Raw genomic sequence first — 15921 nt, forward strand, 5'->3', positions numbered from 1 at the left:
CTTAAGATGCTGTTGATAAAGAAGAGCCAGTGCACCCCAGGGCAGGCCCCTGACGTGCTAGCAGAGGATCCTCCACAGGGACAGGGATGATGGTTCTGAGGCTCCAGAGAGAAGCTCCAGGAGCTCTCGGAAGAGGAGTGACTGGCGGTTCCTGCACCTCTGTGTGTTGGGCTTGTTAACCATGAGAATGTCCTGGCCAGGGACTTATGGGGGGGGGATGGGAGGAGCCCTGCATAATGCACAGGAGATGACAGCGCTGTTGTGTGGAGTGACCTGGGACACTAGAGAGGAGGCCGAGGTCTCTATGGCAACCACTGGAGGTGAGGGAGTCCGCCTTGGGTGCCGGGCCCTGAGTGGGGAGCTGCTGTGATGGCAGGCATGGAGAGGTGGCGGCTGCCGGCCTGCAGGGTGCCCAGCCTCCTCCGTGGCAGCCACGTGTCCCATGGCAGGTCCCATCACCTCCATCCCTTCCCTGGCCCCGGAACCCTGGCGGTGGGGCTGGGAGGGCCCTGTCTCCCGAGGCTCCTGGTAGTCAGTTTCATTTCTCCACATGGAGGTGATCGTTCATTCTAGAAAAGTCTACCAGGTACTTCTGGTGCCAGGCTCTGTTCCGGCTGCACCCTGGCAGCTTTGGGCACCCGCTGGCCTCGGGTCCCCGGTATAGAGTGGCCATCTGCTCCCAGCCGTCTTGACCTCTGTATATCTCCCTGGCCTCCACCCTAGGCCCTGGGGTTTTGCAGCCTGGTGAAGAGGCCACTGAGCCGAGCAGCGGCAGGGGCTGGTCCCCTGGCGTCTTGCTTATCCGTGGCCTCCTGGCTTCTCAGCAACAACTGAGCTTTGTTCCAGCCTAATCTGACCTGGTTCTCTGAAGCGTGACTGCTGGTGGCAGGGAGGCCTCAGGACGGAACCGCAGGGAGGGAAGACGATCCTCACCCCAGGTCCCAGGCTGGCCCCAGGTCCCAGGCTGACCCCGGGTCCCAGGCTGGCCCCGGGTCCCAGGCTGGCCCCGGGTCCCAGGCTGGACTCTGGACCCTGGCTGCCTGCTTCTCTGGCAGGGGCTCAGGTCACGGGTCAGCCTTGAAGCCCCAATGGCCCCCAGGCCCTTAGAGTGCCAGGCCAAGGGGTGAAGAGGCCCAAAGTCCTTCCTGGAGCCTCAGATCTGGCTCCCCGCATCTTGCCCTGGCGTAGGGTGTCAGAGAAGGAGCCCAGGTGGGCGTGGCATCCCGGTGGTGGACGTGGCTCCAGGCCCGCCCAGGTTGGTTCCATTGTTCTCTTCGTGTCTTCTGGGGAGGCCTTGATGGGACCCTGGTCCCCCCACTGGGTGGAGCAGGATGCCCGGGCACCTGCTCTTTGCCAGGCGAAGCAAGTTGGGGCCAAGCATGTTGGGGAATGGTGGTAACTCTGCCCGGGGCCAAGCCGGGCTGCAGGTGAGCACGACTACCAGGAAGGGCTGGGCGGGGGTGAGCTGGCAGGCTGCCCGGCCTTGTGCTACAGATTCTGTGATCTGCATCCTGGGGCCTCCCCTCCCGGCCTCCCATCCATTCAAGCTCCGGTTTCCACCAGGGTCGGACCCCAGCGGCGGTGGAGGAGTAACGCGCACGTAACCCAAGCCGCTTGGAAGTGGGTTCAGTCCAACCCTTTCATCTCACAACTGGCTAAGGATCTGGCTGACAAAATAGATAGATTTCCCGGGCTGTGGCAGAAATTCACTAACAAGTGTTGTGACTTTGGCCCTATGAGCATATGGGGGGAGGGCTGCTGGGTAGAGGCACCAGGCAGTGGAGCAGCCAAGTGTACGCAGTGGCTGGCCTCCTGGGGGAAGGGGAGGGACAGGGTGGTGACTTCTTGCCAAGATTGGCATCGCGCTGCCTCCCGGCTTTCCAAGGTGTGGCAAACCTCAGCTATGAGTGAGTCAATGTGGATAGAGTTTCCTGGTAGCTGGGGCTTAACACTTTACTGCCAGGCTCTGTAATTCTCTCTCTCTTTCCCTCCCTCTCTCTCTCTCTCTCTCTCTCTCTCTCTCTCACACACACACACACACACACACACACACACACACACACACGGGGAAACACAAGGCATCTCTTCTTTCCTATTGCTATTTTTGGCTGTGTTACTTCTGTGTTGATCCTTTTTTTGCCAAACAATGCCATGTAGAAATTGAAAGGCAACCAAGGTAAATCCAGCAATGGTTCCGTAGTAACATTTCCTTTCTGAGTTCCCGCCAGGACTTGTTCCTGCAAGCCCAGGTGATGATTGAATTGTCAGAGGTCTAGAACGTGATTTCAGAATTGTATTCTGTGAGGAAATTGTGTTCTGCATGTTTGCTGGGCACCACTGGCTCGCGCCTGTAATCCCAGCTACTCAGGAGGCTGAGATCTGAGGATCTCGGTTCAAAGCCAGCCTGGGCATGGGGAGTCTGTAAGCCTCTCATCTCTGATTAACCAGCAAAAAGCCAGAGGTGGAGCTGTGGCTCAGGTTGTAGAGTGCTAGTCTTGAGCAAATAAAGCTCATAGACAGCACCCAGGCCCTGAGTTCAAGCCCGCCATTGGCACCGTAGGAAAAAATGTGTTTCATTCTATTCTATTCACTTGAAATCTAATCCCTGGCGTGGAGTGGGTAGAGCTCCCGTAACTTACTTCCTATCTTCCCCCAGTTTCTGTAAAGGGTCTGCTAACAGTGCTGTCTTCCCAGAAAGGTGGGCGTGCTCATTGGCGCAGACCCTGTGAAGGTGGGTGGGGTTGAGCTGCGGGGCGGGGCTGGCTGGGAACCTGCTCCAGTCCTGAAGCTTGCTTCTTAAAGCAACATACTGTCACCATGTGCCTCTTGGGCTGTCTTTCTGTCTTAGATCACACTTACAGTGACACTTTGTGTGTGTGTTTCTTCAAGTCGTTAACCCCAAAACATTGCCCGAGGTGAGACTTTTCTCTAGCATTCCTAGGGTCCCCCAAGGCCACCCCAGCGTTTTATTCAGAGATACAGTGAATGGAAAATGCCAACGCTATTTGTCAGCCTGTTGGGTCACGGAAGAAACCCCGGGGCCGCTTGCTGGAAAGCTGTCCGCTTGCCTCTCTGCCTACCTGCTGTGACGGGCCAGCAATGGCCAGCGATGCCCAGCTCTGTCTGGGGCCCCCTGCCCCGTCTCCCCTTTATCCCTGTAGGGGCCTCCCTGCCCCACAAGGTAACTGCTTCCTGGCTGACGGTAATCCTGGAGACCAGCCAGTCAACCCAGGTGACTGGCTGCCTCATCTGACCTGACCCCATGGCGTTCACTCTCCTGTTGCCTGGTCACTTTCCAGCGGTTTCTTCTGGAATCTTCCAGTTCCTGGGGCCAGTCAGCACTGTGGCTGTTTTCTTCCTCTCAGTCCTCTTCCCTTCCTTGTTAGCCAGTTTTCCAAGAGCCTCTCTCTCTAGCGCCTCTCCCATCTCTATGGTACATCCTAGGTTGTAAGCTGCTGGTTCATGGAGGGTGGGTGAAACTGTCACCTCTTTGGTGCATGGTGTCCATGGAGCAGAACGGATCAAAGGCCCGTACTGTGGCCTGTTAGTGGCTGTCCGGTGGGGACGGACCACACGGTGAGAGGGAAGGAGAACCCACGGGAGAACCGGTTTCCAGCACAAGGAATTAAGTAAGGGATTGTTTATACAGATGATGGACAGAGGAGGTCGCAGCGCAAATCCAGGGTGCGGGGGCTTAGTCGGTTCTTCAAGGATTTGTGTGTGGAGGCCAGGGGTGAAGCTCCTGCTAGGGATGTCTGCCTGGCGTGTGCCAACTCCTGGCTTCCTTGCTGGCACTGGGGGAGGAGAGTGAGGAAACGTTATAATTTGTTGTTCTAAATGATCTTTTTTGTTTTTGGATGGTGCTGAGGATTGAACCCAGGGCCGCGCTCAGCTTGGCAGGCGCCCCGGCTACGCCCTCAAGCCCTCAGCATTGAAAATTTTAAACAGCTGTCCACTATTATAAGCATCATAAAATCCCAAAAACTACCCAGCAACTACCTGTCCTGTCGGCGGAGTAACATTTTTTCCAATTATTTTTTACTGTTTCTTTTTTTTTTTCCACTTTAAGAAGACCATGTAATATCATTCCTACCTTCTCTTCTTTTTTCTTTCTTCTTGCTTGTTTTCTTTCTCTTTCTGATTTCCTCTTTGTTTCTCTTTCCTTCTTTATTTTTCTTAATCCCTCCCTCCCTCTCTCTCTCCCTCCCTCCCTCCCTCCCTCCCTTCTTCCTTTCCTCTCACTGCATAACCCAGGCTGCCTTGAACTCACTGCCTCAGCCTCCCACATGCTGGGATTACATGCGTGCACCTCCCTGCCAGGCTGTGTAATATTATTTTCTATTGCGCAAATAGAAAATTAACCCAGGGTCACCAGAGTTTATTTCTTATTTTGGCAGCGGGATGCCTAAAACATGAGGTCAGCACGGTTCGTGGCAGTGCCACCAACGCGTGCCCTGAGCACCCAAGACTTCTCACCAGCTTGTTTTTTAACATTTTTTTATTATTGTCTTTAAGTAATTGTATGAAGATATTCCCATTCTACAAAACAGTGTTTGAATACAAGGTGTCTGACAGACTCCTGACAAGTTGCACCTGATGTGAGCCCAGGCATGCCCAGCGGCCTGTGGAGCGCTTCTAATCAGTCTGCTACATCACTGTCCGAACTTCTGCTCAGAGAAAGAGTTTGTGTGTGTGTGTGTGTGTGTGTGTGTGTGTGTGTGCGTGCGCGTGCATGTGTGTGTGCGCGTGTGTGTGCACACGATGGCGCTTGAACGCAGGGCCTGGCTGCTGTCCCTGAACTTTTGCTCAAGGCTAGCTCTCTGCCACTTGAGCCACAGCTCCATTTTTGGCGTTCTGGCGGTTAATTGGGTATGAGGACTTTCTTGCCCTGGTTGGCTTCGAACCGTGATCCTCGGGTCTCAGCCTCCTCCTGAGTAGCTAGGATTGCAAGTGTGGGCCAGCGGTGCCTGGCAGTGGTCTGTTTTTGACTGTGTGGAAGGGCTGTCTCTGTGCTCCCCCCTCCCCCAGAGATGGGCCCCTTTGCTGGAGCTGTGCATCTGGCGTGCGGTTCAAATCCTGCCTCTCCCGGCTGCGCACGCTCTCCCTGCACCAGGCACTGCGGGGACACACTCACTCGTGTCTGATGGTTTTGGATGGAGCCAGAGGTGGGGCTGGATCTGCCCGAGTTTCTACTCTGATGCAGACCGCTGCCGGGCTCCGCATGGAAATCACTGGGAGCGCCGTAAACTTTAGCCCACACCAGCCACGCCACATGTCTGTCCGGCCCAGGGCCGCTGAATGCAGAGGCCCAGAGGGTGGCAGGAGGGCAGGAGGAGGCCAGGGGAGTGGGGCCCGCTTCAAGGAACTCACGTCCTCATCCAATGGAGGCAGCAAAGCTGCCGCAGCCCTGGACGCGCGCTCAGAGCCCGGGCGGGTGAGGACAGCAGCCGGGTGGCGTGGGGTTGTGTCGCAGCCGTGTGCCGCACTGTGTGCCCGGGGTGGGTCACGGTGCCCCGTCTCGCAGTCCCCAGTGAGCGGTGGGCACCAGCAGGGAGGGTCTCCATGAGGCCACGGTGCCCAGTGGGGTCCCCGCGGGGTGGAGCCTTGCAGAGGGACCGGAGGGCACCGTAGTCACCTGGGCACGCCTGGAACATCGGCCCTTCCTGATGATGTCTTTCCTGCTGTCTGGTGCTGGCCAGGGGACCCCTCTACACTGACTCCTCGGGGCTGTCTGGGCATGGCAGCGCCTGGGCCGCCAACTATAACTCGCATTTGACTGAGGTGCGTCAGCACTGGCAGCCACAGGTAGACCAGCTGACCATGCCGTGACAGCTGACCATGCTGTGACAGGCTGACCATGCTGTGACCGGCTGGCGGTGACGGCACTGGCCATGCCCAATGTCATTACAGTAATTCACTGAATCACAGCATCACTTGCTGAGTGTTTATTTTGGGCCAGACACTATGTATGCTAGGTGCTTATAATGTGTAACCTCATTTACTCTTTCCTCTCCCGTTAAACATTTCTCCAGCTGGGTGCCAGTAGCTCACGCCTGTAATCCTAGCTCCCCAGGAGGCTGAGAGTTGAGGGATCACGGTTTGAAGCCAGCCTGGGACATGAAAGTCTACGAGACTTCATCTCCAATTAACTACCAAAAAGCCAGAAATGGAGCTGTGGCTCAGATGGTAGAGTGCCCACCTTGAGTGGAAAAGCTCAGGGACAGTGCCTAGGACCTGCATCAAACCCCAGTACTGGTGTGTGTATGAGCACCACGTATGTCCCCCGAGGCTGGAGTAACAGGTGTGGGCCACCACACCCAGACTTTGATTAGGATAGAGTCTCGTGAATGTCTTCTGCCCAGGCTATCCCTGAACTTCAGTATCCTGATCTCCACCTTACAAATAGGATTACAGGCTTGAGCTGTGGCACCTGGCCCTCTCTGCTCCCCTCCCTTCCTCTCCCCTCCCCTCCCCTTCTTTCCCTCCCCATTTCTCTCCTCTCCCTTTTCTACTTTCCTTTTTTTTTTTTTTTTTTGTCCCTTGTGGGGCTTGAACTCTGGGCCTGGGCACCGTCCTTCAGTTCTTTACTTCAAGGTGAGCGCTCTACCACTTGAGCCACAGCGCCACTTCCAGTTTTCTGGTGGTTAATTGGAGATAAGAGTCTCACAGGCTTTCCTGTCCTGGCTGGCTTTGAATTGTGATCTGAGTCCTCAGATCTCAGCCTCCTGAGTAGCTAGGATTTCAGATGTGAGCCACTGACACCTGGCTTGCTTGCTTGCTTGCTTCCTTTTTGCTCTATGCTAGCACTCTACCACAGTTTGCTTGCTTGCTTGCTTGCTTCCTTCCTTCCTTCCTTCTCTCCCTCCCTTCCTTTCTCACTCCCTTCCCTTCCCTTCCCTTCCCTTCCCTTCCCTTCCCTTCCCTTCCCTTCCCTTCCCTTCCCTTCTCTTTCCTTCCCTTCCTCCCTCCCTCCCTCCCTGCCTTCCTTCCTTTCTCTTTTCTTTTCAGGGTCTGGGCGCTGTCCCTGAGCTTTTTTTCCCCTCTATCTCGGCTGGGATTGAGAGCCACAGCACCACTTCAGGCTTTTTTTGGTAGTGAATTGGAGATAAGAGTCTTCCTGGCTTTCCTGCCCAGGTAGGAAAGGATTAAGGTGTTGGTAGGATTAAAGGTGTGAGCCACTAGCATCCAGATTCTCCCCCCTTCTCTCTCTCTCTTTTCTCTCCCTCTCCTCCTCCCCCTCTCCACTCCCCACCTTTCTTTCCTTCTTTCTCTGTAGTGGGGTTTGAACTCAGGGCCTCTCACTGGCTCAGCTTGCTGGCTCCACTGGTGCCCTGCCGCTTGAGCCACACGTCCACCCCATTGTACTGGCTACTTTTATGATAGGATCACTTCCTGCTGGGTGTGCACCTGGACTGTAACCCCCTACTTTAGGTTTTCTCTTGTTGCTGGGATGACAAGTGTGCACCACCATGTGCTGTTTCTTCCACTGAGATGGGGTCTCTCAGACCTTTCTGCCTAGGCTGGCTTCAAACGCAGATCCCGCCACCTCAGCCTCTCCCACAGCTAGGACGGCAGGCATGTACCACTACATCCAGCTCTTGGCTGAGAGAGGGTCTCACGTGCATGTCGAGTCTGGTCTTCCTGCTCTCAGCCATGCATGTGTCCTTGGCACCCAGCCTCAAACACGCACCATTGAAGGTGAAAACTTTCCAACTCCCCTTTCACCACGTCTGCCCTCCCCCCTGGGCTGACCAGGGTCTGGGGTTAGACAGTGGGGTCTGCGCTGGCTCCCAGGAGCTCTGGGTTTGAGCCCGGCCTCCCCGGCCTCTGTTGTGGAGACCTCCGGTCGTTGGCTCCAGGATCCCTCCAGACTGCAGGCTTCACACCAGCGCCGCTCCTTCCAGACGTGTTTTATTTTAAATCATATAAAAATAACTCAGTTCTCAACTGGAATGTGGGGTCGTTAGACGCCTTGGAGGGAGGCCTGTGGGGTGAGGTCCGGGGCCTCCTCGCTCGAGCCCCTTCCCGGCCCAGGGCTCGTCCTAGACTGCAGCGCCGCTCTCAGCCTCTCTCCCCTCCGGGTGTTTTGAGTCCGAGTCGGGCACCGGAAGGTTTGGCCCGGTCTTCGCTGCCCACCCGGCCTCCCTCCCTCAGGATTTCCATTTTGGGAGCAGCGACTGTGGCCGGTGCCAGGCAGCTCAGGCAGTGCCCGTCCCTGCATTGCGCCCGGGGGAGGGTGCTGAGAGCGGCCAGGTGAGCTGGGATTGGGGTGCCCCTGTGGCTGCTCTGCCCCGCAGCCTCCGGAGCAGGGCCGCCTCCACCCCTGCTTCCAGCCCCCGGCAGCCACTGAGCCACACCCCAGCACCCCCTTCTGGCCTTAAGGGGGCTCTGGGTCCTGGGCCCCTGAGACGTTCTTCTCCTGTCAATGGCTGTGCCCAGCTCCTGACCGGCTGTGTGCAGCCCCTGACCAGCTGGGCTGGCCCAGAGCCCCCTGGGCTTCCCCGCGGGGCCTTCCCTGCTCAGCGGCCAGGAGAGGGGCTGCCAGCCCGTGCGCGGGGGAGGGACGGCGGTGGGCTGGAGCTGCGCTGGAAGATCCCGTCACCCCCCCCCCCCCCCCCCGCTGCTGGGCTCTCAGCCCTGCCCCCCTTTGCCATCTGAGATGGGGAGGGACCACCAGCCTCCTGGGACTAGTGGCCCAGCCCCAGGAGGAGGCACAGGATGATGGCTGAGTCCCAGGAGCAGGAGCACTCATAGGATGATGGCTAAGCCCTGGGAGCACTCACGGGATGGTGGCTAAGCCCAGGGAGCACTCACGGGATGGTGGCTGAGTCCCAGGAGCACTCACGGGATGTTAGCTGAGCCCCAGGAGCACTCATAGGATGATGGCTGAGCCCTGGGAGCACTCACAGGATGGTGGCTGAATCCCGGGAGCACTCAAGGGATGGTGGCTAAGCCGTGGGAGCACTCATGGGATGGTGGCTGAGCCTTGGGAGCACTCAAGGGATGGTGGCTGAGTCTCAGGAGCACTCCTGGGATGACGGATGAGCCTCAGGAGCACTCACGGGATGGTGGCTGGGCCTCAGGAGCACTCATGGGATGATGGATAAGCCTTGGGAGCACTCACGGGATGGTGGCTGGGCCTCGGGAGCACTCACGGGATGGTGGCTGGGCCTCAGGCACACTCACGGGATGGTAGCTGGGCCTCGGGCGCACTCATGGGATGGTGGCTGGGCCTCGGGAGCACTCACAGGATGGTAGCTGGGCCTCGGGCGCACTCATGGGATGGTGGCTGGGCCTGGGGAGCACTCACGGGATGGTGGCTGGGCCTCAGGCGCACTCATGGGATGGTGGCTGGGCCTCAGGCGCACTCACAGGATGGTAGCTGGGCCTCGGGCGCACTCATGGGATGGTGGCTGGGCCTCGGGAGCACTCACGGGATGGTGGCTGGGCCTCGGGAGCACTCACAGGATGGTGGCTGGGCCTCAGGGGCATGCATGGGATGGTGCCAATCCATTGTCAGAGCTTGACGGGGAGCCAGGGCAACTGCATAACCACCCCGTCTTCTTCGAGGCTCAGCTGTGCGGCTTGCTGCTTGCACCATTGAAGACCCTGCTCTCCAACCTGGTGCTCATTCCCCAGAGCCACCTGCGGTGTGGTTTCTCAGTGCTGCTTTGTATAATAATATGTGCTCAGCTAAAACTAGGGCCCTTCTTGGGGCCTTTTTCTCAGTATCAGGAGACCCAGGCTTAGAACTGACCCGTCCCCTAATGCAGTTCCCATTCTCCCTCTCCTGTGTGTGGAGAGAGAGCTGCGGAGCACCTGGTGAGCGGCACAAGAAGGCAGGTGTGCAGAACACCTGCTTCACAGCCTTGGGAACAAGACCGGCTGCTTCCTCCTCCAGCTGGCTGGTCTACCCATGGGCTTGGGAGATGGATGGGTGAGTGGGCACACGTGTGAGTGGATGGTGGCTGGGCAGATGGCTGGATAGACGGATGGATACATGGTGGGGTGGGTGGGTGGGCAGATGGCTGGATAGATGGGGGGGTGGGTGGAGGGCTGGATAGACGGATGGATAGTTGGGTGGGTGATGTGGATAGATGGGTGATGGATGGATAGACAGATAAATGGATGGGTATTGGTTGGGTGTGTGAGTGTGTGTCTGGCTGGCTGGATAAATGGCTGCACGGGTGGGTGGGTAGATAGATGGTTGGATGGATGGGTGGGTGGGTAGATAGATGGATGGATGGGAGGGTGGGTAGATAGATGGTTGGATGGATGGGAGGGTGGGTAGATGGGTGAGTGGCCAGCTAGCTAGTGGCTGGACAGATGGCTGGCTGGAAGAATAGGTGGGTGGATGGATAAACGGATGATGGATAAATAGAGGACAGATGGACAGAGGATGGATGGCCGGATGGATGGATGGTAGGAAGAGGATGGAAGGAATGAAGGGTGAATGTGTGCTGCAAGACTTTGCAGGATCCCGTGAAGGGGAAACCATCCCCCTTGACCAGCCGCTGGGGTAGACGCTATGCAGACGTGTCGGGCTAGCCTGAGACCGCGCCGAGCTATGGATGGGGCAATGAGGAAGTCCTGGCTGGGCGGGTTTGGGTGTCTCTAGTTTTCTGAAGGATGTCTGTGTGGCATGGTCCAGGCATGGTTCCTGGGTCTGCTCCTCTGGCAGCCTCTGCAGTTTGCTTGGCTTAGCACTGTGCAGATGGCCTGGGGTTGGGACTTGCCGGCTACCAGCCTCTCGAGGGCAGGGGCTGGCCTGGGGTGCGTGTGTGTGTATTTGTGCGTGTGTGGCAGAGGCTGCTTGCAGCACCCAGCCGCGCTGATGTGGGGCGGAAAGAGAAAAGCTCCAGCCACCTTCCCAATCCAGTCCAGCTCTCCTCAGCCCTGGGAGCGACGGGGCTGGGACAGGGCTGCCGGGTGCTGTAGACTCTGGCGTAGAGAAAGAAGTCGGGTCTAGAAGGGGTGGCTGTGCAGGCACGGTGCCAGCCTCTCTTCATCTTCAGCGAGAAAGCGAGGCTCAGCTGCAGCACCGTGTTGTGCCCGCGGGCTAGGTTCCCGTCTGCCGAGACTCAGCTCTCTTATCTGCAGAAGGGGTGGGAGGGCGTGGGGGGATTGTGCGAGGATTCATCCGGGCACCAGGTGGTGGCGTCACCGCTCGGTGCCCCAGGTGGCTGCCAGGCCGGGGTGATGTGGCAGGGACGGGAGTGAGGACACCCGTGCTGACCGCGCGTGTGGAGGGAGCGTCCGGGTGACGTCGTGTGACCTCTCCCTGTTGTCTCTGTCTTTAGGAGTCACGAGGACATCCAGCGGCCGGCTCCGGAGGCTTGGCGATCTGGCCAGCCCAGGTAAGAGGCGTGATGGGCCTCAGCCCCCTCGCGGTCCGGCCTCTGGGGTGCCAGCCTTGCTGGGGGCTCCCCATCAGGGCTGGGTCCCACCCGGGCAGCTGCCAGGCCTGCCGCGCGGCTCCACCGGAGAGACATCCGGGCGTGGCGCAGGGAGGGAGGAGGAGGTGGACTCAGTGAGGAGGCTCGGGCTGGGCTGGGGGAGTAGGAGGGTCACAGCAGAGTGTCTGTGACGGTGGGCGGGCTGCTTGTGTGGCCATTCAGTCTCCATAGACCTCTGTGGCCAGTTCCAAACCTGGGACACTGTCCGGGATTAAAGCGTGGACTTGTGGCTGTGCTTCTGCGCTTCGCTGGGGGCATGCGGAGGGGAAATAAAGATTCCCCATCAGCAGCAGGCATCGGCACTCTGGGGCCTGGGAAAAGCCCTTCCCACCACGGGGTCTGGCTCAGGCCCCTCCCTTGATCCCTGGCCTGAGCCTGCACGACTCCCCCCCCCCCCCCCCCCCCCCCCCGGGCATCTCCAGCCCAGCCGGACCCCAGGCGGCCATCTCCAGCTCCCCCGTTCCCATTTCTTGGCCTCTATTCAGAGAGGACGCCAGACGTAGAGGTACAGCCGGGACTCGCCGTCCTGACAAGCAGGGGCTGTGTCGTCTAGAGGAGGAGGAAGTGACAGACATACACACAGAAATCACCCATGAATCGGCAGCGCTGGTGTCCAGATACCCCACTCTGCTCCCCACCCGGCTGCCTCCTCCCCGGGGCAGAGCCCACAGGGGCACGGCGGTCCCCCGTGTCCAGTCCCCTCTAGACTGGCGTGGTGTGTTCGGTGGCTGCTGCTGGCCAGAGCGGCTCCTCTGCTGTACTGGGGACAGTGGCTGCTAGCCACGCCCATTGGATTCATTCATCCATTTGCATAGAATTTATTTTCTATTCGTTGTCACTTGGTATTGACCCGTGGTTAGTAGCAATAAGATGGAGAGTTCTAGACCCCACGCTGGCAACCCAGGGCTCCAGAATTCCATACCCCAAATGCTCACAGCTCCGGGGCTACAAGCGGCCCGCCCTGGGGTGTGGCCTGGCCCAGGGCAGGGCAAGGGTGCTGTGGTGTGGGCGTGGCTGGAGGGAGGGCCCTGGGACATCCCGAGAGTGTGTGTGCGGCCACTGTGGTGGAGGAGGCGTCTGGGTGTGGGAGGAGGCGGTGCCGCCCTGGCTGGAGGCCCCCCAGCTTCTGGACGACTCAGCAGCCCTGGTTAAGGGGTCTCTGCCCAGCGCAGCCACGCGGGGGCCACTCACCGCCGGCCAGCCCTGCCACCGCCACCCCTGTCTTGTCTGGGTGCCTTTTCTCAGGGCCCTTTCCTTTGTAATGGATAATTGCTGCCTTTTGATCTCTTCCTGCCGGCTGGCCTTCGTGAGATGGGCAGGGGTCCCCAGCGCTTTGGGGGATAGCGTGGATGGGGTCTCGTTCCGCCTGTTGCTTCCTGTGCTCCGACCAGCGGTTCTGTGCCGTCAGCACTTGGCAGTCTAGGGCATAATTTGCGGAAGCACAAAGCTGCAAGCTGGTGATCTGGGCTTCCCATGGGGCTGGCTGCTGACACAGGCGGTCCTCTGCGGGCCTCCCTCCCCCGCCGGCCCCTGCTGCCGCCACCCGCAGAGCAGAGGGTCCTTCCCTGATCCCAGCTGCCCTGTCCCGAGTCCCCACAGAGCACCCTGCCCCTGCCCGCCTGTGCCACGTGCCCTGGACCCTGTCTCTGCCCTCAACTTCCCTTCTTCCTTGTGTTTGGGTCTGGCCTAACCCTTGGCTCACACAATACCCGCCGCCAATCTTGGATGCAATCACTCACTTTCTAGCTTCCTATTAAAATAAAAAAATTAGCCATGCACCAGTGGCTCACACCTAGCTACTAGGAGGCTGAGATGTGAGGATCACAGTTCAGAGCCAGCCCAGGCAGGGAAGTTTGTGAGATGCCTACCTCTAATTATCCATCAGAAAACTGGAAGTGGAGCTGTGGCCCAAAGTAGTAGAGCACTAGCCTTGAGCAAAAAAGCTGAGGGACAGCACCTCCAGAGCTGAGTTCAAGCCCCACCACTACCACCACCAACAACAACAAAAAAAGGAATAGCTAGTTACCAACTGCTCATGCCTGTCAGCTATTCAGGAAGCTGAGATTCTGATGATCAAGGTTCAATGCCAGCCTCAGCAAAGAGAGCCATGAGATTCTGATCTCCACTTAGTCACCAAAAAGCTGGAAGTGAAGGTGTGGCTCAAGTGGTAGAGCACCTGCATTGAGTGAGAAGGCCAGCAAGAGCTGGAGGACCTGAGTTCAGACCCTAGTACTGGTACACACACACACACACACACATGCACGCGCACACACACACACACACACACACACATGCAAGCACGCACACACGCACACACATACACACACGCACACACACGCACACACACACATGCACACACACATATACGCACGCACGCACGCACATGCACATACACGCACAAGCGTGCACACACATGTACACACAATACACGCACACATACATATACACGTGCACACACATGCACACATACACGCACACACACACATACACATGAATAACAAAGCCGGGCGCTGGTGGCTCAGGCCTGTCATCCTAGCTACTCAGGAGGCTGAGATCTGAGGATCGAGGTTCAAAGCCAGCCCGGGAAGAAAAGTCCATGAGACTCTTATCGCCAATAAACCACTCAGAAAACTGGAAGTGGTGCTGTGGTTCAGGTGGTAGAGCGCTCACCTTGAGCTAAAGAGCTGAGAGACAGCGCCCAGGCCCAGGGTTCAAGCCCCAGGACTGACAAAAAACAAAAACATCTAGTGCAGATGATAAAGCCAGAGCCCAGCTTCCGGGCTGCGCTGCCCCTCGTCAGTGTGTCTGTGGTGCGTCTGTGTGGGAACTCCTTTGTATACACTCAAAGTTGCGTAATTGGGGTCCTCCCACCGTCGGGCTTGCTCTGTGTGTGAGTGTGCTCCCTCCGCCTGCAGGTGGGCTGCGACGGGGGCTTTCCTCTGTTCCAACCTCCCCTGGGACCTCTGGGTGGGTCCTCCGGGCCTGTGCCCTTCTGAGAACCTTCCAGGCTCTCCTCCCACGCTCGCCTCTTGCTGTGGCCCCAGCAGCCGGGACGGCAGGCTGGGCCGACCTCTGCCCTGTTCCCACAGAGGCTCTGTGCTTCCCTCTCTGGGGCCCAGATCCCTGGAGCCTCTTCCTTCTGTGCCACTTCCGGTGTGTCTCGTCCTGCTTTTCTTCCAGTACCTCTGGGATCTGTGACCTCATCCCAGCCCCCGCCACCCCCAGCCCCCACCCCCACCCCAATTCACGTTCACCCTGAGGCTCGGCGAATGACCTGGCCTGCAAGTGGGGTCTTTGCAAGGATGTTAGCGTTAAGAACTCAGGACCAGGCCATTTTGGGTTGGAAAGGGTCCTGCTAAGAGGAGGAGAGGACAGAGAAGCTACGAGAAGCCCCAGGAAGAGGCCAGGAGGGAATAGGCCTGTGGGGGCCCTGCCCAGAGCTTGGATAGAGCACGGCTCTGCTGACACCGTGGATTTGTACTTGTGACCCCCCAGAGCTGGGGGAGAAGCGCGTGTTGCTGAGCTGAGCCTGGAGCGCTGGGTCTTTGTTACAGGACTCCTCAGCCCCCTCCCGAGTGTCCCCCTAAAACGCGGTGTCCTGGGCCGGAGCCCCTGCTCCTCTCCCAGAGCCTCAGGCACAGCCTCTCTTGCTCAGGCCTGGCCGGAGCCCCGCTGGTGACCTCCCGGGCGGCCACGGTGCCAGGGGGCGGGCGGGCGCGCACACACCGGGCCGCCTAGGCACAAGCAGATGCTCGGGGCATGCGCATCTCTCGCTCCTTCCTCTGTGCCAGGCATGTGGGCAGACGTGTGTGGCGTGGAGGTGGTTGGTGGTGGAAGAATCTTCTCTCTAGAAGGCTTTGCCCCAGGGGTCCGCTGGCCCCCAGCTGGCTCCTTCCTCCCCCACATCCGGGTGTCCGCTTGTCCCCCCCCCCACCCCCCCCCCCCCGTGCCTCTGCAGCCTCAGCTTGCCGCCTACCCAGGTCCTAAACTCTACCTTGCACCCCAAGGCCAGCAGGTAGCGCTGATCTCCACCACGCATCGCCCTCCAGTAGCTCTCAGATGGATGCGCTGCCTGGGGCCTGGCCACCTTCTCTCCCAGACCCTTGTTCCACTGTGGTTCCCTGCGGTGGGGTCCCCCATCGCCCCCACCTCTGCACACAGCCACGATCAGAGGCATTTGCCCAGTCCCCAGCCTTGTCTCCTGATGGGACTACATCTGAGCACCCGCTCTGGTCGCTCCCCGGCCTGCCGGCCTCCCTTCTCCAGCCTCAAGCCTCTGTTTCCTGCTCCTTCCAAGTGTCGGGCCTCCGCAGCTGGTGACCATACTTCCAGGCTGTCTGCGGGGAGGGGACAGCGCATCCTCTCCACCCTCCTGGTCCCAGCTGCGGCGCAGCATCCCTTCAGCCCCACCCACCCGGCCCCTCCAACACGCCGCCCTGGTTATTGTGTCTGGTGTGCGACCTGG

General features: G+C 58.9%; 1 protein-coding gene across 2 annotated transcripts in view; it reads left to right on the forward strand.

Annotated features, from left to right (window-relative positions):
- The window catches only part of Septin9 (septin 9), a 139176-nt gene that overhangs the window by 3051 nt on the left and 120204 nt on the right, over window positions 1-15921 (forward strand). The window contains exon 2 of one of the 2 annotated variants that reach the window (XM_042702655.1): window positions 11301-11357. The exons of the other annotated variant lie outside the window; for it this stretch is intronic. Coding sequence (XP_042558589.1) covers window positions 11301-11357 — 57 coding nt within the window. The remainder of the gene's footprint in view (window positions 1-11300; window positions 11358-15921) is intronic. 2 annotated transcript variants of the gene reach the window in all.

The sequence above is a fragment of the Dipodomys spectabilis genome, unplaced genomic scaffold, assembly GCF_019054845.1.
Source record: "Dipodomys spectabilis isolate Male_0828 unplaced genomic scaffold, ASM1905484v1 ptg000329l, whole genome shotgun sequence".
Taxonomy (NCBI): Eukaryota; Metazoa; Chordata; class Mammalia; order Rodentia; family Heteromyidae; genus Dipodomys; species Dipodomys spectabilis.